We start from the raw sequence: 27,655 nt of genomic DNA, 5'->3' as shown, positions 1-27,655 counted from the left end.
AGCAAAGCATGGTGGGAGTTGTAGTTTTACAACAGTTGGAGAGCCACAGGTTGCTCAGATGGGGCCTTTTCCCCCTTGATACACATTTTACAGTAACAATATACAATGAACTACTAAACAAGGGTATGCAATCAAAACGGCCATAATTTTACATTCAAGCCATCCTTTGCCTTCTTTACAGCTTTCCATTCTTTCAACCAACTTAATGGAGATAGCCAGCATGGCTGCTTTTTCAGCAGTCTGGATGGAGTTCCTGCCTATAATGAGCAATTTCCACCTGCACCCCCATGATTCCCCCAACCTTAGGTTCAGGTCAAGGGGACTTTTGGAGGCCATATCATCTCACTTAGCATTTCATCACTCTTCATTTCTGGCATGTTACCCCTACAATGCTCGGAGGTGTGAGCACTGACCTGTGGGAACTACAGATCCAGACAACATCCATCTAACTATTTGTGCATTTAACAAAGAAAAGGTAGAGCCAAAAATCTTGAACTTGGCCTCAGACCATTCAGAAGATTTCCACTGCCAGGGTCTTCTGGCCGACGTTCCTAGAGTTTATTTTTTTTATATAGCAATACAATAAAAAGGACAGACTCACTCAGTTACCTCTGAACAGGTGAGATTTCTCTGCAGCTTAAACTAAAACCGGAAGGGGTGTTGCCTTCCTTTTTCAGAGATTGTTCACTGAAATATACTTCCATGTGTGTGGCAGAAGACATGTATTAGACAGCTCACTAGTGGAGGAGACCACTGCCATTACATGCAGCTATCTCCTCCGCAGCATGAGGAGAAGCGATCATTATACAATCGCTCGTCCCCATGCTGTCTAAATAACTGCCGACAGCAGATCTTGATTAAGCAGAACAATCTGCTGCCAGCAAACAATGATTTTCAAGCCAGATGAGCAAGCGCTTGTTCGTTCGTCGGGCAATTGGCTGCAGTATTAGACTGCCAGATCACCATCCCGCAAACACTCGTTAAGTAAGTCCTGGCCTGTCTTTCTTGTGGTAATGCTCATTAGAACCCATTTCATCACAGTGCTGAAAGGGTTTCACCATGCCCTTGAGGAAACTTTTAGGCCTCTTTCACACGGGCATCAGTTTTTTTGCCCGGATAAGAGCCGGGTGCGTTGCGGGAAAATGCGCGATTTTTTCTGCGCGAGTGCCAAACATTGTCATGCGTTGCACTCGCGTGAGAAAAATCGCGCATGTTTGGTACCCAAACCCGAACTTCTTCATAGAAGTTCGGGCTTGGGATTGATGTTCTGAAGACTGTATTATTTTCCCTTATAACATGGTTATAAGGGAAAATAATAGCATTCTGAATACAGAATGCATAGTAAAACAGCGCTAGAGGGGTTAAAAAAAAAAAAAAAATTTTTTAACTCACCTTAGGCCACTTGCTCGCGAAGCCCGGCATCTCCTTGTGCCTCCACTGCTGATGAACAGGACCTGGGGTGAGCTGCTCCATTAAATACAGGTTAAGGACCTTCGATGACGTCACTCCGGTCATCACATGGTACGTCACATGATCTTTTACCATGGTGATTCACCATGGTAAAAGACCATGTGATGACCGGAGTGACGTCATCGAAGGTCCTTAAGCTCTATTTAATGGAGCAGCTCACCCCAGGTCCTGTTCATCAGCAGAGGAGGCACAAGGAGATGCCGGGCTTCGCGAGCAAATATGTACTCCGTATGCATTCGGTTTCTGTTTCGTTGAAAGATAGAACATGTCCTATTATTGCCCGCAAATCACGTTCCGTGGAACTACTCAAGCTAACGGGTCCGCAAAAAAAAAAAAAAAAAAAAAAGGAACACATACGTACGAAAATGCATCCGTATGTCTTCCGTATCCGTTCCATTTTTGCGGAACCATCAATTGAAAATGTTATGCCCAGACCAATTTTTTCGATGTAATTACTGTATATGCCATACGGAAAAACGGAACAGAAACAAAACAAACAAAGAAAACAGAACAACGGATCAGTGAAAAACGGACCGCAAAACACTGAAATAGCCATACAGTAGTGTGAAAGAGGCCTAAAGGAGTAGTCTCACTTCAGTAAGGGGCATTTATGTAGAGAAAGTTAATACAAGGCACTTACTAATGTATTGCGATTGGCTATGTTGCCTCCTTGGCTGGCTTAATTCATTCTTCCATCACATTATACACGGCTCGTTTCCATGGTTACGACCATCCAGCAATCCATCAGTGGCGGTCATGTTTGCACAATTTAGGAAAAAGCATTGGTCTCTCTGGTGGTTGGGACTACATATGCGCCGGTGCCTTTTCCTATAGTGTGCAAGCACGACCACCTCTGCTGGATGGTCGTAACCATGGAAACGAGCAGTGTATAATGCGATGTAAAAGTAAATCAAGCCGGCAAAGGAGGCAATATGAATAATAGCAATATATATTAGTAAGTGCAGTGTATTAATAATGTCCTCTACATAATGAATGCCATCTACTTTCACACTAGCGTTATTCTTTTCCGGTATAGAGTTCCGTCCTAAGAGCTCAATACCGGAAAAAATGCTTCAGTTTTATCCAAATGCATTCTGAATGGAGAGCAATCCTTTCAGTATGCATCAGGATGTCTTCAGTTCAGTCCCTTTACAGTATTTGGCCGGAGAAAATACCACAGCATGCTGTGGTATTTTCTCCGGCCAAAATTCCAGAACACTTGCCAGAATGCCGGATCCGGCACTTATTCCCATTGAAATGTATTAGTGCCGGATCTGGTACCAAGTGTTCCGGAAAACCGGATCCGGTTTCCCGGTCTGCGCATGTGCAACCTTTAAAAATGCGAACAACAAATATCGGATCCGGAGAGACGGATCCGGAATTTCAATGCATTTGTCAGACGGATCCGCATCCAGATCCGTCTGACAAATGCTGTCAATTTGCATATGAATTTCCGGATCAGGCAGGCAGTTCCTCACAACGCAAGTGTGAAAGTACCCTAAGACGACCCCTTTAACGAGCAGCAATGAACAATTTAGTGAGTTGTTTGCATTCAAAAGACATTCATTACACAAAACAAATCATTCAATGGTTTCTGTCACCTGAAAAATGGGTATTAAGCTGGCTGACATTAGCGATGTGCTAATGTTAGCTGAACATAACTATATTAGTGCCATCTCACTGCCTGAAGCCTTTATTAGGAAAAACAAACTTTTATAATATGTAGAGTTGAGCGAACACCTGGATGTTCGGGTTCGAGAAGTTCGGCCGAACTTCCCGGAAATGTTCGGGTTCGAGATCCGAACTTCGTCCCGAACTTCATTGAAGTCAATGGGGACCCGAACTTTTCGACACTAAAAAGGCTGTAAAACAGCCCAGGAAAGGGCTAGAGGGCTGCAAAATGTAGTTAAATCCCCTGCAAACAAATGTGGATAGGGAAATGAATAAAAATATAAATAAAATAAATAAAAATTAACCAATATCAATTGGAGAGAGGTCCCATAGCAGAGAATCAGGCTTCACGTCACCCAACACTGCAACAGTCCATTGTCATATATTTAGGCCCCGGCATCCAGGCAGAGGAGAGGTTCATTCAACTTTAGGTTGCCCCGCAATATAATGGTAAAATGAAAATAAAAATAGGATTGAATGAGGAAGTGCCCTGGAGTACAATAATATATGGTTTAGGGGAGGTAGTTAATGTCCAATTTGCACAAGGGATGGACAGGTCCTGTGGGATCCATGCCTGGTTCATTTTTATGAACGTCAGCTTGTCCACATTGGCTGTAGACAAGCGGCTGCGTTGGTCTGTAACGACGCCCCCTGCCGTGCTGAATACACGTTCAGACAAAATGGGGCCGAACCATCATTCAGTACGTGGAGGGGTGTGCACACGTACTGTTCCACCATGTTAGTGAAATGTTGCCTCCTGCTAACACGTCGCGTATCAGGTAGTGGTGCAGTTAGCTGTGGCGTGTTGACAAAACTTTTCCACATCTCTGCCATGCTAACCCTGCCCTCAGAGGAGCTGGCCGTGACACAGCTGCCTTGGCGACCTCTTGCTCCTCCTCTGCCTTCGCCTTGGGCTTCTACTTGTTCCCCTGTGACATTTGGGAATGCTCTCAGTAGCGCGTCTACCAACGTGCGCTTGTACTCGCGCATCTTCCTATCACGCTCCAGTGCAGGAAGTAAGGTGGGCACATTGTCTTTGTACCGTGGATCCAGCAGGGTGGCAACCCAGTAGTCCGCACAAGTTAAAATGTGGGCAACTCTGCTGTCGTTACGCAGGCACTGCAGCATGTAGTCGCTCATGTGTGCCAGGCTGCCCAGAGGTAAGGACAAGCTGTCCTCTGTGGGAGGCGTATCGTCATCGTCCTGTGTTTCCCCCCAGCCACGCACCAGTGATGGGCCCGAGCTGCGTTGGGTGCCACCCCGCTGTGAACATGCTTCATCCTCATCCTCCTCCACATCCTCGTCCTCCAGTAGTGGGACCTGGCTGGCCATATTTGTACCCGGCCTCTGCTGCAAAAAACCTCCCTCTGAGTCACTTCGAAGAGACTGGCCTGAAAGTGCTAAAAATGACCCCTCTTCCTCCTCCTCCTCCATCATCGCCCTAAGTGTTTTCTCAAGGAGACATAGAAGTGGTATTGTAACGCTGATAACGGAGTCATCGCCACTGGCCATGTTGGTGGAGTACTCGAAACAGCGCAACAGGGCACACAGGTCTCGCATGGAGGCCCGGTCATTGGTTGTGAAGTGGTGCTGTTCCGCAGTGCGACTGACCCGTGCGTGCTGCAGCTGAAAGTCCACTATGGCCTGCTGCTGCTCGCACAGTCTGTCCAGCATGTGCAAGGCGGAGTTCCACCTGGTGGGCACGTCGCATATGAGGCGGTGAGCGGGAAGGCCGAAGTTACGCTGTAGCGCAGACAGGCGAGCAGCGGCAGGATGTGAACGCCGGAAGCGCGAACAGACGGCCCGCACTTTATGCAGCAGCTCTGACATGTCGGGGTAGTTGTGAATGAACTTCTGCACCACCAAATACAGCACATCCGCCAGGCAAGGGATGTGCGTCAAACCGGCTAGTCCCAGAGCTGCAACGAGATTTCGCCCATTATCGCACACCACCAGGCCGGGCTTGAGGCTCACCGGCAGCAACCACTCGTCGGTGTGTTGTTCTATAGCCCGCCACAACTCCTGTGCGGTGTGGGGCCTGTCCCCCAAACATATGAGTTTCAGAATGGCCTGCTGACGTTTACCCTGGGCTGTGCTGAAGGTGTGTGGCTGGGGGGGGGGGGGGGGGAGGAGGAGGAGGAGGAGGAGGAGGAGGAGGAGGAGGCAACAGGAGGCAAAGAATGTTGCCCTGCGATCCTTGGCGGCGGAAGGACGTGCGCCAAAAAGCTCTCCGCCTGGGGCCCAGCCGCCACTACATTTACCCAGTGTGCAGTTAGGGAGATAGCGTCCCTGGCTGTGCTTACTGGTCCACGTATCTGTGGTTAGGTGGACCTTGCCACAGATGGCGTTGCGCAGTGCACACTTGATTTTATCGGATATTTGGTTGTGCAGGGAAGGCACGGCTCTCTTGGAGAAGTAGTGGCGGCTGGGAACAACATACTGTGGGACAGCAAGCGACATGAGCTGTTTGAAGCTGTCTGTGCCCACCAGCCTGAATGACAGCATTTCATAGGCCAGTAGTTTAGAAATGCTGGCATTCAGGGCCAGGGATCGAGGGTGGCTAGGTGGGAATTTACGTTTTCTCTCAAATGTTTGTGAGATGGAGAGCTGAACGCTGCCGTGTGACATGGTTGAGATGCTTGGTGATGGAGGTGGTGGTGCATCCCCTGTTTGCTGGGCGGCAGATGCCAACGTTCCTCCAGAGGCGGAGGAAGAGGCCAAGGCGGCAGCAGCAGAAGAGGTAGCAGGGGGAGCCTGAGTGAGTTCCTTGTTTTTAAGGTGTTTACTCCACTGCAGTTAATGCTTTGCATGCAGGTGCCTGGTCATGCAGGTTGTGCTAAGGTTCAGAACGTTAATGCCTCGCTTCAGGCTCTGATGGCACAGCGTGCAAACCACTCGGGTCTTGTCGTCAGTACATTGTTTGAAGACGTGCCATGCCAGGGAACTCCTTGAAGCTGCCTTTGGGGTGCTCGGTCCCAGATGGCGGCCGTCAGTAGCAGGCGGAGTCTCTTGGCGGCGGGTGTTCTGCTTTTGCCCACTGCTCCCTCTTTTGCTACACTGTTGGCTCGGTCTCACCACTGCCTCTTCCTCCGAACTGTGAAAGTCAGTGGCACGACCTTCATTCCATGAGGGGTCTGGGACCTCATCGTCCCCTGCATCGTCTTCCTCCCTGACCTCCTGTTCAGTCTGCACACTGCAGAAAGATGCAGCAGTTGGCACCTGTGTTTCGTCATCAGAGACGTGCTGAGGTGGTATTCCCATGTCCTCATCATCAGGAAACATAAGTGGTTGTGCGTCAGTGCATTCTATGTCTTCCACCGCTGGGGAAGGGATAGGTGGATGCCCTTGGGAAACCCTGCCAGCGGAGTCTTCAAAAAGCATAAGGCTGGGTTCACACTTGAGCGTTGCGCAAACGCGCGTAAAGTTTTTGACGCGCATTTTTATGCACGTTTTTGTAATAGTAAACGCGCGTTTGACGCGCGTTTGTGTGATTCACTACAGTGTCCTATGGCCACAAACGCCCCAAAAGTCGCTCATGTACTTTTTGGAGCGTCGGGCGTTTTACAGCGCGATCGTACGCGCTGTAAAACGCCCAAGTGTGAACCATTCCCATAGGGAATCATTGGTTTCTCCTTGTTGAGCGTTTTACAGCGCGTAGGAACGCGCTGTAAAACGCTCAGGTGTGAACCCAGCCTAAGAGACTGCTGCATAACTTGAGGCTCAGACAGTTTCCCTGATATGCAAGGGGGTGATGTGACAGACCGATGGGCTTGGTTTTCAGGCGCCATCTGTGCGCTTTCTGCAGAAGACTGGGTGGAAGATAATGTGAACGTGCTGGATCCACTGTCGGCCACCCAATTGACTAATGCCTGTACCTGCTCAGGCCTTACCATCCTTAGAACGGCATTGGGCCCCACCAAATATCGCTGTAAATTCTGGCGGCTACTGGGACCTGAGGTAGTTGGTACACTAGGACGTGTGGCTGTGGCAGAACGGCCACGTCCTCTCCCAGCACCAGAGGGTCCACTAACACCACCGCGACCATGTCCGCGTCCCTTACTAGATGTTTTCCCCATTGTTACCGTTCACAACAATAAGAAAAATATTATTTGGCCCAATGTATTGAATTCAAATTCAGGCCTTTTTTTTTTTTTACAGGCACCTAACACTATCTGGCTATCTATTTAGGTTCCGTATTACACTAATACAGGCACAGCAGTAACGACAGATTTAGCAGACTATAAATTTGAGGCCTATTATTTAGGCGCTGGGTGACAGGTATACGTTAACGGACAGAATTAGACTTGGAAATGCACGGTAGCTTGTGTGTGAAGTTATTGAGAATGACCCTATCTGCACCTTCAATCTAATATACCCTTTTATGGATAGAGTTAAAGTAGGCCTGATACAGCAGAAACCATTTAGGGAATTGCCAAGTTGGGAATTGTATTTCAACCCAGAACAAAAATATATCCTTTGCCAGACAGCAAACAGTATTACAATTGGCTGGCCACAGCTGAAACTTTTTAGATTTTAGCAGTACCCCAGATTTAGGGTACTGATATTTTAGCAATTGTATTTCACCCCTTAATAAAATAGCAAGTACAGCCAAGCACCTGATGTAGGATATAGCAAAAAAATAACCATACTATTGATCGTTAAATGGACTTGGTGGCAGTTTGTGCTGGCGCACCACAAGACACAAAATGGCCGCCGATCACCCCAGAAAAAAAGTGACCGAAAAACGCTCTGGGCAGCCTAAAAACAGTGAGCAATTGAATAGCAGCAGTTCAATGATCCAAAGCTGTAGATCGATCACTGAATTAAGTGTTTTTGAGGAGTTAATCACTGCCTAATCTCGCCCTAACAGTCGCAGCTGCAACCTCTCCCTATACTGATCAGAGCAGAGTGACGTGCGGCGCTACGTGACTCCAGCTTAAATAGAGGCTGGGTCACATGGTGCTCTGGCCAATCACAGCCATGCCAATAGTAGGCATGGCTGTGATAGCCTCTTGGGGCAAGTAGTAGGGATCGACCGATTATCGGATTTACCGATATTATCGGCCGATATTCAGGATTTTGAACACTATCGGTATCGGCATTTATTTTGCCGATATTCCGATAGTGTATGGGGAACACAGATCGCGCTGCTGACAGCGCTCTCCGTGTTCCCTCAGCAGCAGCACAGGGGAGAAGGAGCAGTGTCTCCTCCCCCTGTGCTGCTGCTGCCGCCAATGTAAGGACAGGGGACAGGAGGAGGGGAGGAGCTATGGCCACTGCTCCACCAATGAAGATTAATCTATCATTCATTCATATACAGGAGGCGGGAGCTGCAGAATCACATAGCCGGCTCCCGGCCTCTGAGCTGTAGCTGTAGCTGCGATCTGCGGTAGTTAACTCCTCAGGTGCCGCGGATCGCAGCTACTGCTCATAGAGGTCGGGAGCCGGCTATGTGATTCTGCAGCCAGCTCCCGCCTCCTGTATATAAATGTGAGATTAAGCTTCATTGGTGGCGCAGTGCGCCCCCCCAAGCCCCCCAGTATCAGACATTGGTGGCGCAGTGTGCCTCCCCCCCAAGCTCCCCCAGTATTAAGCATTGGTGGCGCAGTGCGCCCCCCCCCCCCCCCCCCCAGTATTAAGCAGTGGTGCGCCTCCCCCCCACCCCAGTCGCAGTGCGCCCCTCCACAGGATCCCCTCTCCCTTGCTCCTCCGATCGGAGCCCCAGCAGTGTAATGCTGGGGCTCCGATCGGTTACCATGGCAGCCAGGACGCTATTGAAGCCCTGGCTGCCATGATAAGCTCCATGCTGCTGTGTGCACAGAGCACACAGCAGCAGGGACAGTGTGAGCTCCTATTCACCCTGATAGATCTCTATCAGAGTGAATAGGACAAGGGTTCTAGTCCCTAAGGGGGCTAAAAGTTAGTTAAAAAAAAAAGTTACAAAAAAAATAATAAAAACACCAAAATATTAAATATAAATGAAAAAGAAAGATTTACAAAAAAAAAAAAATACACATTAACAATAAACATTAATTTTCAGCAGATTTGTGGGAATTTTTTATTTTTTTTAAAAAAATGAAAATTCCCAGAATATCGGTATAAATTATCGGCTATCGGCCTGAAAGTTCACAAATTATCGGTATCGGCCCTAAAAAAATCAATATCGGTCGATCCCTAGCAAGTAGTATGACGCTTGTTGATTGGCTGCTTTGCAGCCTTTCAAAAAGCGTCAAGAAAGCGACGAACACCGAACTTCTACGAAAATGTTCGGGCCCGTGTCACGGACACCCCGAAATTCCCTCACTGCGCCTGCACCAAATACTGAAAAGGACAGCGCAGGTGCGAGATTTTCTTAGCAGACACAGTCGGCGGGAGGAGAGCAGCGCTGCCCTAGCCCCGTCAATCAAGAGAAGGGTGTGAAGAGAGGTGGGCAAACGGAGCCTCTAGGAGCAGGTGCAACGCCCGCCCTGCTCCTAGAGGTCAATTAGCATAATATAAAAGTTTATTTTTCTCAATAACGGCGTCAGGCAGTGAGATGGCACTAATATAGTAAGGCTGAATGCACACAGACGTTTTTCACGGCTGAGAGCAGGAGCGCACGGCGTTATTGGTTGATATGACGTTGCGCGCTCCCTGCTGCCGCCACAGTACAGTAATACACTGGTATTATCTATACCAGTGTATTACTGTATTGCGGCGGCAGTAGGGAGCGCACAGCGTCATAGCAACCAATGACGCGGTGCGCCCCTGCTCTCACAGCAGGAATCCAGCCCGTGGGTCCACGGACCGCTCACAGCCGTGTGCATTCGGCCTATAGTTCAGCTGACATTAGCACATCGCTAAAGTCAGCCAGCTTAATACCTATTTTTCAGGTGACAGAAACCCTTGAAATATTTTTTGCCATTTGCTCGTTACCGCGATCATTGTTCGTTTGCCCCTTGAGCATTTACACTGGTAATGGCCGTCAGATTTCTGATTAAACGAGGGGATTGGGTGGTGACTGATGATAATGTTTGACAGATTTGTCCAAATCACAGAAAACTAAGGACTTATCTTTGGTCGTTTTATCGCTGAACGCTATTACATGTGATGATAATCACACTAATAGCTACTTTACACTACAGCACTGGGTGCTGAAGATGGCCATCAGACAGCCATGCTCCCAACACTCCCCATAGACAATCCTGTTCAGCTCAAGCTGTTCCCATAGAACTGTCAGCAAATCAGCGGCAAAAAAATAATAATGGGGGTCACTTGCTAATCCTGTCTAATATTAAAGGGGTTCTCTAAACAGAAGATTCATACTTACCTGCTCTCATCTGCCTCCATGTCCCCCACAATGTTGACATCCGTTGCAGCGTGTCACATGCTCTGCTGCAGCAAATGACTGACTTCAGACATGACTTGTGGCCATGTCACCTCTGAAGCGGAGCATGTGAAAGACGTCGGGGACCGGACCATAGTCACAGCGGAGGTGGACCGGAGCAGACTAGTATAAATCTTTTGCACTGGAGCACATTCTTCCCATATTTCCAGAGCAGCATGTATGGCCTATAAGTCTCCTCTATCCGACTAAGGCGCTCCCTTTCCAAGAAGAGACAGAACCCCCCAAATCCTGACACGCTTCTCACCCCTTTAAGGGTACTTTCACATTAGCGTTTTTCTTTTCCGGCATAGAGTTCCGTCACAGGGGCTCTATACCGGAAATTAACTGATCAGGTGTTTCCCCATTAATTCTGAATGGAGAGTAATCCGTTCAGGATGCATCAGGATGTCTTCAGTTCAGTCATTTCGACTGATCAGGCAAAAGAGAAAAAAAAACTGAAGACTTGCCTGAATGCCGGATCTGGCATTTTTTTCCATAGGAATGTATTAGTGCCAGATCTGGCTTCAAAAAACCGGATCTGCTTTTCTGGTCTGCGCATGCGCAGACCGGTAAAAATGAGAAAAAAATAAATACCTGATCACACCAGAAAAACGGATCCGGTATTGCAATGCATTTTTCTGACTGATCAGGCATTTCTCAGACTGATCAGGATCCTGGTCAGTCAGAAAAATGACATGCGTTTGCATACAGTTTGCCTGATCAGGCAGGCAGTTCAGGCAACGGAACTGCCTGCCGGAATCAAACAACGCAAGTGTGAAAGTACCCTAAGCCATTAGACTCTGCTCTGCACTGATGAGGGGCAATCACCCTGAAACAGTTGTCTGCAGATGAGGTGCTGGCTTATTTAATATCAGAGTCAAGTCTTATGGAATAATTAAAGGGTCAAACATTGACTTCTAGGATAGATGCCTTAAATTTGGTGGCATTAGAGGCAGCGCTTGTTATCCGCCTTCGGACCGCCTAGCGCTGCGCAGACTGACGCATATACGCGTCATCTCGCGAGACGACGCGCTTAGCCGGCCCGCGCAATGAGGGCCGGCATTTCGTCAAGGGGGGTCACGTCATTAGCTTGCCACCCAATGATCGCGGCTGGCAAGCTGATGATTTTTAAAAAAACAAATCAAGTGCCAGATAACATTGACCATTGATAATTATTGACCTCCATTATTGCGAATCAAAGACCCTCCCAAAAGATCCAACAATTATTGACAGATGATGGGCATAGACTGGGAGGTGGAGTGGAGATGGAGGGAGAGTTTTTTAAATACTTCGATAATCTATATCGCTCTGGCGTGGCGGATGCAGGACCTCAGATAGATGAATTTCTGAAACAAGTTAAGATCCCGGTACTGTCGGATTTGGACTCGGCCGCCTTGGGCTCCCCCATCTCTTTGGGGGAGCTACAGGCGGCCCTACAAGAGACTCGGGGCTCCTCGGTACCCGGGTCGGATGGGCTCCCGTTTGGCGTATATAAATGCCACGCGGGGGTACTTCTCCCCGGGTTATTACAAGTCCTGAATGGATCCAGTGAATGTGGAAAACTGCCCCCGTCCATGACTGAGGCAACAGTCACACTGATCCTAAAGAAAGGAAAAGACGGCAATAAGGTTGAGGACTATCGGCCTATATCACTGCTTAATGCGGACTATAAAATTATTGCCAAAGCTCTTTCTAATAGGCTAAAAAAAGTAATAACCCGGTTGGTCCATGTTGACCAGACTGGATTTATACCAGGGCGACAGATACAGACTAATATACGTCGGACCATTCTCAACATCCAGATTGGGGGGGGGGGAGGACCACTCCATCCTGTCATTAGACGCCGCTAAGGCGTTTGATCGGGTGGAGTGGCCCTTCCTCTGGCGTGTTATGCATAGGATGAACCTGGGTCAGACATTTATTGGATGGGTCAAATTGCTATACAGTGGCGCCACCGCTAGAATCAAGGTCAATGGGGTACTCACCCCTGCCGTCTCCCTAAAGCGGGGGACGCGCCAGGGGTGCCCACTCTCTCCGCTCCTCTTCTCGATCTTTATGGAACCATTTGCTTGCAGGATACGCGCAGAACCTGGCATTGTGGGCTTTGGGGGGAAGGGTACGGATGATAAGATCTGTCTGTATGCAGACGACGTGTTACTCTACCTGAATGACGGATGGAGAAATGTCCCCGATGTCATACGGATAACAGAGGAATTCGGTAGAGTCTCCGGCTATGCGATAAATTGGGCAAAGTCTGTGCTCTTCCCCATTAATCGGACGCCCCCCCCGAACGACCTACGGGTAAGAATCATTGCTCCAACTGATCATTTAGATTATCTTGGGATAAAAATTAGTAATACCATCAGCGACTATAATAAGTTAAATATTATCCCCTTAGTCGGGAAGATAAAAGAAAAAATAAGGATCTGGCAGAAACTCCCACTGTCGCAGATAAATAGGATTGCGTTGATTAAAATGATTTTACTGCCATGGATACTATATACGGTAAGCTCTTGCCCGGCTTGGATTGAGGACAGCGTTTTCAACCTGATTGATCGATTGATAAACGACCTGATATGGGGCAGGAAAAGGGTTCGCATTAAACTACAATACTTGCGAATGCCAGCTAGCAATGGAGGCTTAGGCTTGCCCCATTTTCAACTATATTATTTGTGTGCACAACTACAGTGGTGTGGTAACAACGGAGATGGAGCATTACTGCCCCATATTCTAGGGCAACGACATCAACCCACGTATAACATATTTAATATACTTGAAACTGGAATTCTCCAGCGCACAAATCAGTCTTGTCCCATTGGGGCTGTGCTGCAGAAAGTTTGGAATAAGATTAAGAAATTGACTCTGGCTCCGAAAATTCTGGACTTCTCCCCGATATGGGACAATCCCGCGTTAATGGAATTCTCGACACTTAATGCAAAGGAATATTGGACGCAAAAAGGCATCACACTAGTTTCACATATATATATGAAAGGGAAAATTAAACCAATAAGGGAACTGAATCAATTGACACCAAGAACTGCACTAGAGCACTATAGATACTCTCAACTATATCACGCACTAACATGTACGCTTAAAAAAATACCCATAAAAGACACCCCAGGGTTTTTAGTATTTTGTTATAATTTAGTCGGGAAGAAAATTAAGATTTCACTAATATATAAGAGATTTATTGAGGAATTAAGTATTACCACTAAATTTAAAAGTATAGATAAGTGGAATGCGGACATAGGGGAATGTAATCCCTCACAATGGCGGGAAATATATCAAAATATCAAGAAGGCCTCCTCTTCACGACAACATCAATTGTTACAATTTAAAATAATACACCGTTTATATGTCACTCCGAGCCTCTTATCCAAAGTATATAGCAATAAGGGTTTAGAATTTAGCTGCTTGAAATGCTCCCTTGTAGCCGCCGGGATCGTACATATGCTGTGGGACTGTCCTGTGATTAGGACCTTTTGGGATAGTATATTTCAGATAATGACGGCACAAAACAGGATCAGCCCCCCCTTAACCATTCAAGTAGCTGTGCTTGGCTTTCTCCCCCTTGAATACAAAAAAAAAACCTCCAAAACTGAACAGGCTTACTGGTTGAGGGGCTTTCTATTGGCCAAGGCAATAATCCTGAGACAGTGGGTGAAAGATAGACCTCCGACAATTAATGAATGGCAAACCTTAATGACAAGAATAACAAATTTCGAGAGTATGAAACGATGTGGGGTGCATTTTGCTACTGAAATGGGAATATAGAGAAAGTTGATATGGGGAGAGGAAATTCCCTGACTGGAACTGATGCTCCTTTAGTGCTATCAGTGAGGCTACACTCCCACATTAATAAATATACCCGATCTTCTTGAATAAAAATGTCACTGAACATGGCCCACATTAACTGGATCGGATACTATAAAACTCTGATAGATATCTTAGATGGGGGTAGGAGTGCTCCATCGCCCCGCGGGGCCGCCGCACCAGACCAGACTAGATGGGATCGGCGGGTGGGGGATAATGGGGGGGGGGGGGAATGGGTCTTCCACTTTTCTATTGTTTCTTATCCTGGGGATAGAGTTGATGAACCTCGACATGTGATTAGGAAAAGATATTATTGTCAGGATAACCTCGGCTATAGATGTTTTTTATATATGTATGTCACCATAATATGTAATTAGACACACTGTTTTAAATGCATTGACATATGTATTGCTATATGTGCTCAAAATAAAAAAATTACAATAAAAAAAAAAAAAAAGTGCCAGATAACAGATCATATTAGTAAATATGATCTGTTATATGGCTGCCCTGCTCCTCTGCTGGTCCTTTTTGTCGGTTGGATCAAGCAGAGGAGCAGGCATCACAGTGAGTAGCACCAACACCACACTTTAGCCCCAGATCACCACCTGCACCCCAATTAACCCTTTGATCACCCCTTTGATCCCCCCTGTCAATCACTAGTGAAAGGAAAAAAGTGATCAGTGTAAACTGTCACTTTTTTTTCACTGGTATTGACTGTTAGGTTTTAGGGATAGTTTAGGCCCCTTGGTTAGGTAGTTTAGGGATCGGTTAGCGCCCAGCCCACCGCACCGCAGTCACTGATTCGCTGATTAGCGTATCGCTAATCAGCATTTGTACTTTTATAGTATCTGGAAGTGATCAAAACTGATCACGGTCAGATCTATACTAGTATTAGTGTCACTTTAGTTCGCCCTCCACCCAAAACGCAGTGTTTGCCCGATCAGGCCTGATCGGTCGCCCACACGTGCTTTCGCCCACACCCGCCCCACCGCAGTGACAAAAATTATTATTTTTTTGATCACTGCACATTCACTTTACACGCGCTGCGGCGATAAAAAATAAATAAATCCGTTTTGATATTTTTTATCAACCGCAGCGGCCTCCGGTACTTCGCTAGCTTCCCATTTGTAAGACAGGCTTGCTTTTTTTCTTGGGTAGTCTCAGGGAATACCGCTAAATTTTGTTGCCCAAATGTCAGGGGATATTCTTCTGAAGAGGCCTACAGGCTTCTGACCCAGTCAGATGAGGAATGGGAACCCTCATCTGACGAATCTAGCGGGTCAGAATATGAACCTGTAGAAAGCAGTGGCTCTCTGACCCAAAGTTCGGACGAGGAGGCTGAGGTCCCTGATAGCACCAGGCGTGCCCGGCCCCGTGTCGCTAGACCACAGGTTGCGCAGGATCCGCTTCAAGGGCAGCAGAGTGGGGCTGGCGCTGTCGGATTACGTGGTGAGGCATACACCGGAGCGCAGCCCTCTCTGGACCTAGTACCAGTACTGCCGTACAACCTGGTGAAGTGGCGAGCACCAGAAGGGCAGTTGAAGCTGGTACGGTGGCACGAGCAGTAGTTACCCCGTCGCAGCCACCGCAAAGACGGGCCCGTAGAGCCCCTAGAATCCCTGAGGTGCTGGCAAACCCTGATTGGCAGTCCCCAACTTCAGCCGCACCTGTAGTTCCCCCTTTCACCGCCCAGTCTGGAGTTCGGGTTGAGACAGCTCAGATCGGTTCGGCCCTGGGATTTTTTGAGCTGTTCTTGACTGCGGAGCTCTTAGACATAGTCGTGGCCGAAACAAACAGGTATGCCACACAATTTATAACCGCCAACCCGGGAAGCTATTATGCCCAGCCTTTCCGGTGGAAACCAGTCCAGGTTCCAAAATTAAAATTTTTCTGGGCCTTCTCCTCAACATGGGTCTAACTAAAAAGCATGAATTGCGGTCATATTGGTCCATGAACCCAATTCATCACATGCCCATGTTCTCTGCTGCCATGTCCAGGGCACGTTTTGAGGCCATCCTGCGTTTCCTGCACTTTAGCGACAACACCGCCTCCCGTCCCAAAGGCCACCCAGCTTTTGACCGGCTCCACAAAATTCGTCCCCTCATAGACCATTTCAACCAGAAATTTGCAGATTTGTATACCCCAGAGCAAAACATCTGCGTAGAAAAGTCCCTAATACATTTTACCGGGCGCCTTGGCTTCAAACAATACATCCCAAGCAAGCGCGCCCGGTATGGGGTCAAATTGTATAAGCTCTTTGAAAGGGCCACAGGCTATAGCCACAAATTTCGGATCTATGAGGGAAAAGATCAGACCCTGGAGCCGGTCGGTTGCCCTGACTACCTGGGGAGCAGTGGGAAGACAGTCTGGGACTTGGTGTCACCCTTATTCGGCAAGGGGTACCATCTTTATGTGGACAATTTCTACACAAGTGTGGCCCTCTTTAGGCATTTGTTTCTAGAACAGATTGGCGCCTTTGGCACCGCGCGAACTAGTCGCGCGGGCTTCCCCCAACGGCTCGTTACCACCCGTCTTGCAAGGGGGGGAGAGGGCTGCATTGTAAAACGAAGAACTGCTCGCGGTGAAATGGAGAGACAAGCGTGACGTTTACATGCTCTCCTCCATTCACGCAGACACGACAATACAAATTGAGCGAGCAACCCGTGTCATTGAAAAGCCCCTCTCAGTCCACGACTATAACCTTCACATGGGAGGGGTGGACTTCAATGACCAGATGTTGTCTCCGTATTTAGTTTCCCGCAGAACCAGACGCTGGTATAAGAAGGTGTCTGTATATTTGATTCAATTGGCTCTGTATAATAGTTTTGTTCTCTACAGTATGGCTGGGAGAACTGGATCCTTCCTCAAATTTCAGGAAGAGATCATCGAGAACCTCCTGTACCCAGGAGGTTCCGTGGCCCCATCCACCAGTGCAGTTAGCCGTCTACACGAGCGACATTTCCCCTCAACCCAACCGTCACCCCGAAAAAGATGCTGTGTCTGTAGCAGGAGTGGAATAAGGCGTGACACCCGCTATTTCTGTCCTGACTGTCGTGACCACCCTGCCCTATGCTTAGGGGAGTGTTTCCGGAAGTACCACACACAGGTACACCTAGCATAGGGATCACATCTCACCAGGACAGGCACACAGGGCTATTAGGGCCCATTCACATACAGCTGCTGCAAATGTCTCCTTTCACCTGGGACAAAGTGCATAACGCACTTCGCCACATCTTTGGGCGATTTGCGCTTTGCACATTGACCCATGGGGAAGGAGAGGGTTGTTCTATAAAAGGTAAAAAAAAAAAAAAAAAAAAAAAATTCACCAGTAAGCAAAAAGGTTAAAGTTTATATGTTCTGCTCCAAAGTTAATAAAATTATTGCGTTGCGGCCTGGTTTTCTCTTTTTTTTTTTACCTTCCAGGTGGACCAACTGATCGACTAGCTGCAGCACTGATGTGCATTCTGACAGAAGCATTGCGCTGCTGTCAGATTACACGCAAGTCGTTGTATGCGGCGCTGAAAGACGAGATTTCTCCTCTGCAGTAAAAGATACGTTTGCCAAGGCATACGAGCTGAGGAGGAGGCGGTGTTCCTATGCTTTGGCAAACACTTTGTATATAAAAAAAATAAAAAATCCCGGCAATGATTTATTCATCCACATCGATTGATGTGAATGGAGAAATCTGGTTTGCCAGGGCATACGAGCTAAGTGGGTATGGATGTTCGGCGGAGCTCCTATGTCCTGGCAGACGCCTTTCCCCTCCTTTTTTTTTTTTTCGGCAGAGATTTTTTCATCCACATTGATCGGCACAGATTTCTTCATTCGCATCGTTCATTTTTTTCTTTCAGCCCAGAGGCTGAACGGAAAAAAAAAAATAATAATAATAATCTCATTACCTGTATGCTCAATATAAGGAGAATAGCAGAAACTCCTAATGCTGGCCATACATGTAATGATTGCGGAGACCCTCAAATGCCAGGGCAGTACAAACACCCTACAACTGACCCCATTTTGGAAAGAAGACACCCCAAGGTATTCGCCGAGGGGCATATTGAGTCCATGAAAGTCCTTTTAAATTTTTGTCCCAAGTTAGCGGAAAGTGAGACTTTGTGAGAAAAAAAACGAAGAAAAAAAAAATCAATTTCCGATAACTTATGCCCAAAATTTTTTTTTCTATGAACTCGCCAGGCCCCTTATTGAATACCTTGGGGTGTCTTCTTTCCAAAGTGGGGTCACATGTGGGGTATTTATACTGCCCTGGCTTTTTAGGGGCCCTAAAGCGTGAGAAGAAGTCTGGGATCCAAATGTCTAAAAATGCCCTCCTAAAAGGAATTTGGGCACCTTTGCGCATCTAGGCTGCAATAAAGTGTCACACATGTGGTATCGCCGTACTCAGGAGAAGTTGGGAATGTGTTTTGGGGTGTCATTTTACATATACCCATGCTGGGTGAGAGAAATATCTTGGCAAAAGACAACTTTTCCAATTTTTTTATACAAAGTTGGCATTTGACCAAGATATTTATCTCACCCAGCATGGGTATATGTAAAATGACACCCCAAAACACATTCCCCAACTTCTCCTGAGTACGACGATACCAGATATGTGACACTTTATTGCAGCCTAGGTGGGCAAAGGGGCACACACATTCCAAAGAGCACCTTTCGGATTTCGCAGGCCATTTTTTACACATTTTGATTGCAAACTACTTCTCCCACATATGGGCCCCTAAATTGCCAGGGCAGTATAACTACGCCACAAGTGACCCCATTTTGGAAAGAAGACACCTCAAGGTATTCCGTGAGGGGCATAGTGAGTTCATGGAAGTTTTTATTTTTTGTCACAAGTTAGTGGAATATGAGACTTTGTAAGAAGAAAAAAAAAAAAAAAAAAAAAATATCATCATCCACTAACTTGTGCCCATCAGCGAATACCTTAGGGTGTCTACTTTCCGAAATGGGGTCATTTGTGGGGTTTTTCTACTGTCTGGGCATTGTAGAACCTCAGGAAACATGACAGGTGCTCAGAAAGTCCGAGCTGCTTCAAAAAGCGGAAATTCACATTTTTGTACCATAGTTTGTAAACGCTGTAACTTTTACCCAAACCATTTTTTTTTTGCCCAAACATTTTTTTTTTTTTTTTTTATCAAAGACATGTAGAACAATACATTTAGCGAAAAATTTATATATGGATCTCGTTTTTTTTGCAAAATTTTACAGCTGAAAGAGAAAAATGTCATTTTTTTGCAAAAAAAATCGTTAAATTTCGATTAATAACAAAAAAAAGTAAAAATGTCAGCAGCAATGAAATACCACCAAATGAAAGCTCTATTAGTGAGAAGAAAAGGAGGTAAAATTCATTTGGGTGGTAAGTTGCATGACCGAGCAATAAACGGTGAAAGTAGTGTAGTGCAGAAGTGTAAAAAGTGGCCTGGTCATTAAGGGGGTTTCAGCTAGCAGGGTTGAAGTGGTTAAAGTGTAACCGTCATGTTTTCATCAAAAAATAAATTTTAACATTTTACTGCTGCTGCAGCAGCATTATGCATAAAGCAATTTTTAATTTCTTCACATACCACTGTTTTCTTTGAGTTTCTCCCTTGGTTAGGGCTGTTTAACCCCTTAAGGAGTTGCATACCATGTAGTAGGAAGCGGGGAAAAAAATTCCAAATGGGGTAGAATTCGAACAAACGCAATTCTGATAAAGGTTTTTAATTTTTTATTTTTTACACTGTGCACTATATGGTAAAATTGACCTGTTATCTTCATTCTCCAGGTCAGTACGGCAACAATACCACACTTGCAGGCTGGATAAAAATCAATGATTAAAAAAAAAATAATAATAATATAAAAAAAATATATATATATATATATATATATATATATATATATATATATATATATATATATATATATCCAAAAGAGTTTTTTTTTTAATTATGTAGAATAAAGCTGTATATGGTTAATTTTTTTGGTAAATAAATTCCATTAATCCATTCACAATCAGAGGGAAGAAATGCAAATGAGCTCTTAACAAGCTTTGCCTCTAATGCCACCGGATGTAAGGCAGCTATCCTACAAGTCAATATTCAGCTCTTAAAATAAGCCTTGAGACATGACTTGGATATTAAATAAGCCAGCACCCCATCTGCAGACAGCTGTTTCGGGGTGATTGCCCCTCATCAGTGCAGAGCAGAGAGTGTACTGGCTTTAATTGGGTGAAAGGCCTGTGTCTGAAACAGCTGACTGCAGATGTGGTGCTGGCTTATTTAATATCCAAGTCATGTCTCAAGGCCTATTTTAAGAGCTGAATATTGACTTATAGGATAGCTGCCTTACATCTGTTGGCATTGGAAGCAAAGCTTGTTAAGAGCTCATTTGCATTTCTTTCCTCCCAGAATTCCAGAGGAGCATATATGGCCTAAAAGTCTCCTCACACTGATTAAGGTGCTCTCTCCCTAAGGAGAGTTAGTTTCCCCCTTTGTCCATTCACAATGTCATGCTCTTCCAGAGGTTTTTGTAAGATTATTGGGCAGTTTCTCTGCCTACAAGATATTATCACAGATGCTTGGTTTACTTTTGCAGTTCTCAAAACTGAATTTGACTCGGCAGAGATCACATGCCTCTTCTTCACAGCAAAAATGTTATAACATGAACAGAGTTGAGAAAAAGATCCCAACTTCTACAAACCTAGGAATACAGAATCAACCTAATCAAACTAATATGAAAAAGTTGTTATTCTAAAAAATCTTCATTTACTTGCATATTATAAGTTATACCAGGAAGAATAAGACTTTATGTAGAAAACTATTATTTAAATCAAGCCCACCCTGCACTTGTATAATTTTTCTAGCGTTTTAATACTGAAGAAAAATAAAATAAAAAAAGGAAAAAAATTAAAACCTTTGGAGAGAAAAAATGTTTAACCATATTCTGACCCCTATAACTTTTTTGTAGTTATGTGTACGAGGCTGTGTGAGGGCTCATTTTTTGCGGGACGATTTGTGTGCTGTACGCATCCGAATTTCCGGTGTGCGCCTCCGCAAAAAAAAAAAAAAATAGAACATGTCCTATTCTTGTCAGCAGCTGCGGACAAGATTAGGCATTTCTATTGGGGTGCCGGCCCGGTGAATGGATCCTAACTCAGGTATACATGCCTAGCACTAATAAACTAGCAAAAATAAAATAAAAAAATATGACAGTTACAGTTTAAGGGCTCATCTACATCCCTTCTTCCCAGAATTCAACATTTATAGAGTCAGTCAACTGTGAAAAATCCTGCATCCAACCGCAGAGGCGGCCGCGGACTTTCTACTACTGCACTCACTCTCCGCTGCTCCAATCACCAGGACCAGACTCTTATTTTTTTCATTTAGATGCTATATTTGTGTTCTGTTTCTTTTTTAATACTGTTCATGTTTCAAACTGAATAATCTGTTCAATTATTTCTACAGGCTCTTCTGGTTGGGTGGATAACCACTAAACACAGTTTTCTATTATGTAATGCATGCACATTATTTTTAGCAATAACTTTTTTTAGGATGTTAGTACGGTGGCCCATTAGGATACAGTATTTTCACCATACATTGGTCTTTCTTGGGGCAATCATAAGCTGAAACGAGACTAAACATACAATGTCTCAGAGTCAGATCCAACCAATCACCATGGCCGTTTATCTGGTATGTCCTCTTTACAGTGCGTGTCCTGTACTGCCCCCTGTCTGTACCAGGATGAGAGGTCAGGTGAGCGAGGCTCCATGGTGTATTTCTGGTGCACTGTCGTCCTCACAGAAAGTGACTTCAGCTTCCAGCATCCATTCCCGACTGTTATATGGAAGGACTTGTTTTGCCTTAGTTATCTGCTTTTTTTTTTCTTAAATCTTTTTTTCTTATCTCAGGGTGACATTTTGGGGCTTTGGAACCAATTACTACTTTTCCATAAAGTTATAAACTCAAGTTACAATTATTTCAACTAATCAATATAGTAACACAAGGGGCCGCTGTACTTTACATCTTATGTATCACTATACTCCTGCATGTAAGTGCTATACTATGTCCGACTGACAGCGGCTGCTATTAGGGCAGACCTAAGGCCCATTTACACAACTGCCTGGTTGTGAGCAAGGGGTGATAACTACATTTACATGGGAGTGACTGGGAGCCAAAACCAGGTGCTGCTGTGAACACAGAACAGGGGCAGATCTTTCCCTTATACCTAATGTCTGGAGGCTCCAACCACTGACCAAAACACTGACGTGTGAATGAGGCTTTAATCTTATGCTCGACCATGGAATCTGGGAGAGTGGGGGGTGGAGGTTAAACATCTGGGATCCAAGTTATCTCTGATGCCCATCTGTTAAGAGCAGGGCTCCTATGATGTTCCTGCAGCCCAATATCACTGCCCTACTTCTAACTGGGATCCAAGTTATTAATCTCCCAGCTCCATCTCCAAGTAATCAGAGTTATTAATCTCCGAGCTCTATCTCCATATAATCACAGATATTAATCTCCTAGTTCTCTCTCTACGTAATCAAATATTAATCTCCCAGCTCCATTTCCAAGTCCATCTGGGACTGGAGTTATGTCTGATGCCCGGCCATTCCAATAAGAACAAATATTCACTGAAATAGCGATAAATTGACCCAATCTGATCAGACCTATTTATGCGACGTACCACAATAAACACGTCATGAATGTTGTCAAACTTTCCCCACAAAGTTACAGGGGACAGTATACAAGATGCGCGTGAGCTCTGTAACATATCCTCTGGAGTAATTGGTTTCCAACGGACCAGTTTCAGATGAGCGAGTTGTCTGCGGGAAACAAGCTTCGTGTGCATAATGCTGTGTGTCCCTGCCTGACATTACAGCTGATGGACAGGGACACACAGCATCAGAAATGACAATGCTGTGAGGCGCCGTCACCGGACCAGACTTCAGGACGGGAAATGACGCTGCCACAGAAAGCTCATTCATATGAAACTGGCCAGAAGCCTATCACGTGCATGTCATGTGGACTGTCAGATGGCGTGTAGCCTTCACTCCCAGATATCTGCTCACTGACGTGTGTTCATCACAGGGAAAGAAGTGCGTTACCATCCCTGTCCTTTCTTATTGTACTTCTCCGTGATGCTCTCCCTACTTTCCCTCGTGGATTAGTGACAGAACGTTACCAGCAAGACCCGCTCTGTATACCGTCTTAGTGTTCTAACGGTGGAGACTATATTTTGTACGCAAATCTTTTCCCATTTGGTGAAAGACTCAGGCTTTGTTCATTGTACTTTTTTTTTATATTTCATGCCAATGGGATGACAGATACAACAGATCGGAACGATATGATTTACATAAAAGTTTAAAAAAAAATGACGAATACTAACATCTCGCCGATTCCAAAGATGAGATCCTGATATTTTCCCACCAAGTAGATAATGGATGCAGACACTACTGAGACTGAGGACAGCAATGGCATGGGTCAGCTCGATTACTTATTTTTCCGTTTTTTTAGCTGGGGTTACACGGTGATCTTGATCACAACCAACGATCGTTGTGTAGCTCCGAAGCCACTGAACGGACAGGGATGTAACGGCTGTGGCGACCACAGAATTGCAAAGTAAACAGCAGTGCAGTTTTTTCTTTTTTGCAATTTTGGGATAGTTGTGCCAAAACCCCATTCAGTTCAATGGCTGCAGTGTTAAACAGCAATCGATGGTAAAGCAGCAAGTATCACGGCCAAGAAGCCCCTGCCTTATCCATCCAAATTAGAATCTTAAAATAAATCTATGGGACAGATGCCAAAAATTTCTAGAAACACCCTATGGAGTCGCTACCACATGGTGCGTCTGTGAATTCACTGCAGAACGCTGCTTCTAAGGATGCAGCTTGGGAGTCAACTCCGCTATGCAGCTGGTGATGCCACAAAACCCAGTTTATTTTCGGAAAACTCCAAACTGAACTCAGTGAGGTAAAGTAACGGACAATGGCTATGCATCGGACCACAGAACGAATCCGAAATCTCTCTGTACACAAGGACTAAATGTGGACCCAAAATATTTCCAGGTTTGATCTGCCGCCCAGTTTAAAGGGAACCTGTCACCTGCAAAGCGCATTTTAAACCGACCCCAGTACCTTACAGTATCCCCAGTGTGTTGCTAATGCTGTTTCTTTCCTCTGTGTTTTTTTCATACTTGATAAAAATCCTGTTTTAATGTCGGTTGCCGCCTTTTCCGAGTCAGGCTTGAAGTCAAGGGAGCAGCGGCCTCCTTGCTTCAAGTAAAGCTAAGCTCGCCCCTTACCCCTCCTCTCTACAATTAGAAGGACGTGATGCTGGGATCGCGCTCTTCTAGCACATGCACGGTATGCTGCCTGTTACAGTGCGATCCTCATTCACCCGACTGCATTCTGCTGACTGCGGATGCGCCGGACAGATCGATCGCGCACGTGCGCCCGGCCGTCATACTGTAACAGGTAGCTTACCGTGCATGCGCTAGAAGAGCGCGATCACGGCAGCATGTCCATCTAATTGTAGAGAGGAGGGATAAGGGGCGGGCTTAGCTTTACTTGAAACAAGGAGGCCGCTGATCCCTTGACTTCAAGCCTGACTCGGAGACAGCGCCAGCCGACATTAAAACTGCATTTTTAACCAGTATGAAAAAACACAAAAAGGAAAGAAAAACAGGATTAGCTACACACTGGGGGATACTGTAAGGTACTGGGGTCGGTTTAATATGCGTTTTGAAGGTGACAGGTTCCCTTTAAGACAAAGATTCAACTGGTCATCTTTAAGAAACCTTAAAGGGATTGTCTCCCTTCAGCAAATTGCATTTATCGCTGGCTTAATTCATTTTTTTTAAATCACATTGCACTTCGCGTTTCCATGGTTACGACCACCTTGCAATCCATCACCGGTGGCCGTGCTTGCACACTATAGGAAAAAGCACTGGCCTATGCTCACTCCCACAGTCGCGGCCACCAGATAGGCTGGCACTTTTTCCTAGTTTGTGCAAGCATGACCACCGCTGCTGGATTATAGGGTGGCCGTAACCATGGAAACAAGCAGTGTATAATGTGATGGAAAATGAATCCAACCAGCAAAGAAGGCAACATGGACAAATCACGATACATTAGTAAGTGCCTTGTCTTAACTTTCTCTTCTACATAATAAATACCATTTACTGAAGTGTGACAACCCCTTTTACCGACACTGAAAAATGGCCTCCATGATCCACAAACTCAACTGTGAAGTCACTATTCGGGACATTTTAAACGCTTAAAAGGGTTGTCTGGCTGACTTGTACTAAAACGCTTAGAAACGTGTAAAATTATTTAAAAAAAATAAAAATAATAACCCTCAGCACATCGACCCCTCGCTTTTTCTTCCTCTTGACAACTGGCTAAGCAGTAATTTCCTGTGTGTCGAGTGGGACCAGGAAGTAGAGACAGTTGGGGGGCTGGGAAGCGTCGGAGGATTAATATATAGACATGATCGCCACCCATCAGACCACACTGACTGTTATAGTCGGCTACTCTTTTGCTGGAATATGGGATGAAAGTTCCACCACTGACATGCACCTAGCCTAAGAGGTGTGTGTAAGGGGGGGGGGGGGGGTGTGTGTGTGTGTGTGTGTACACACACACACACAGAGAGATATATTATTTATTTTTACACACTAAGCCATATTCAAAAAAAAAAAAAAAAAAAAAATATATATATATATATATATATATATATATATATATATATATATATATATATATCTATATAATAATCAGCTAGACAATCCCTTTAAGCAAATCAATACCATACAGCAGGGATGCTCAACCTGCTGCCATCCAGCTGTTGTAAAACTACAACTCCCAAAATGCCCTGCTGTAGGCTGTTCGGGCATGCTGGGAGTTGTAGTTTTGCAACAGCTGGAGGGCCGCAGGTTGAGCGTGCCTGCCATACAGTATAAAGTCTAATAATGTACGGTAATATTACACCACCGACGTCAGCGATGAACGCGTTCCCATATACAGCACAAGATACAGACAAGACCAGAAAACCCACTGGGCATGTGAATAACCTGGCAGAAGTTGGCGTCTGTAACACCAACTAATTTCTCCACTTCTCGGATGATGCCAACACAGTTCTTGCCATTAAAAAAAAAAAAGAAAGCGCGTTTTGGGTTTCTGGGCTACACTTCAAGGAGAGGTTTTGCTGGCAAACGTACAGCGTTTTGGGATAGCTGGTCCACAAAGCATCAAGTACGATCCAAGTAACGACAACAACATTAGAAACGTGGAGCAGATGACACAAGTAGTACGGTAGGACGCAGGGCTGAGGAGCAAGCCAAGCAGAATACACCGAGACCCCTGAAACTCTGACAAGTTTACAGACGTTACTAGAGACCAAAACACTGGGAAACGACACTACTGCCCGGCAGGCTGGTGGGAACACAGCTGTGCAGGAGGAGAGCCCGCACCGTGACAGCTGCCGGCGAGCACATGCGGCCTCTCACCTTGCTGGATGTCCCCGTTGCTGCCACCAGGCAGGGGGACACTGAGCTGCCTCTCAGGCTCCGGCAGGCAGCGGCGGCAGAAGGAGTGCAGGCAGGGCAGCAGTTTAGGCTCCGAGTCCCGGCTCTGTAAGCTCTGCTTGCACACAGAACACGTATCCAGCAGGTTAAACACCACGGACGACGTGGACGATGGGGCAGCGGTGGCAGAAGAGGCCGCTGAGGAGGAGGGGGGGGCCGGGCTCTCCGCTGCCTGGGCAGCCACTGGCACAACGGGGGCCGCAGCCTTCTCCCCGTTCTCTGTCTCTTCCATGGCCTGGGCCTCAGTGCCCGCAGCGTTCCCGTCCTGCCCGCTGCCATTGTTGTTGTTGTCGCTGCTCACGGAACCTTCCGTCTCTCCGCCACCGCCTCCTTTGTTGTCCGCCATGTTTTTCCTCTTTGAACCCCTGAACTGACCGCTTCGCGACGCCACCAGCGCACGTACAGTACGCCGCCGCAATGAAGGCCACCCTCTCGCCCTCCCTCTACTCTAACGGCCACGGCGAGGTGACGTCAGCGGCGACGTGCAGGACACTGTAGATAACGCATGCGTCGGAAAGAAGCGAGGACGTAGTGAGCCTGCGCACGGCATGGAGCTCTACGCATGCGTACTGGTAGATGAGAGGCGGGCTGCGCAGGGGCTCTCCGTATACGTGCAAACTAGGGCGGTTCCAGAAAGCATGAGCTGGTGACGTCCCCCATGTAGCCGGAAACTAGTGGAGGCAGAGTGTGGTACTTGAGCACACCTCTTCCTCAATCATGCGCCCAGTATTCTCCAAATGAATATAATAATGTCAGGTGATGCCC

The 27,655-nt window shown here is 46.2% G+C and overlaps 1 protein-coding gene across 2 annotated transcripts in view; it reads right to left on the bottom strand.

Moving 5' to 3' along the window:
• TRIM33 (tripartite motif containing 33) overlaps positions 1 to 27,401 on the bottom strand; it is a 121,026-nt gene extending 93,625 nt beyond the window's left edge. For both annotated transcript variants that reach the window (XM_044288508.1, XM_044288509.1), the window contains exon 1: positions 26,813 to 27,401. In XM_044288508.1, the coding sequence (XP_044144443.1) occupies positions 26,813 to 27,236 (424 nt within the window). In that variant the 5' untranslated portion in view covers positions 27,237 to 27,401. The remainder of the gene's footprint in view (positions 1 to 26,812) is intronic.
• Positions 27,402 to 27,655: the final 254 nt, after the last annotated feature.

The sequence above is a fragment of the Bufo gargarizans genome, chromosome 3 (assembly GCF_014858855.1).
Source record: "Bufo gargarizans isolate SCDJY-AF-19 chromosome 3, ASM1485885v1, whole genome shotgun sequence".
In the NCBI taxonomy this organism is placed as follows: Eukaryota; Metazoa; Chordata; class Amphibia; order Anura; family Bufonidae; genus Bufo; species Bufo gargarizans.
Note: the sequence above shows the minus strand (reverse complement) of the source record. Positions and strands in the feature narration are given on the sequence as shown.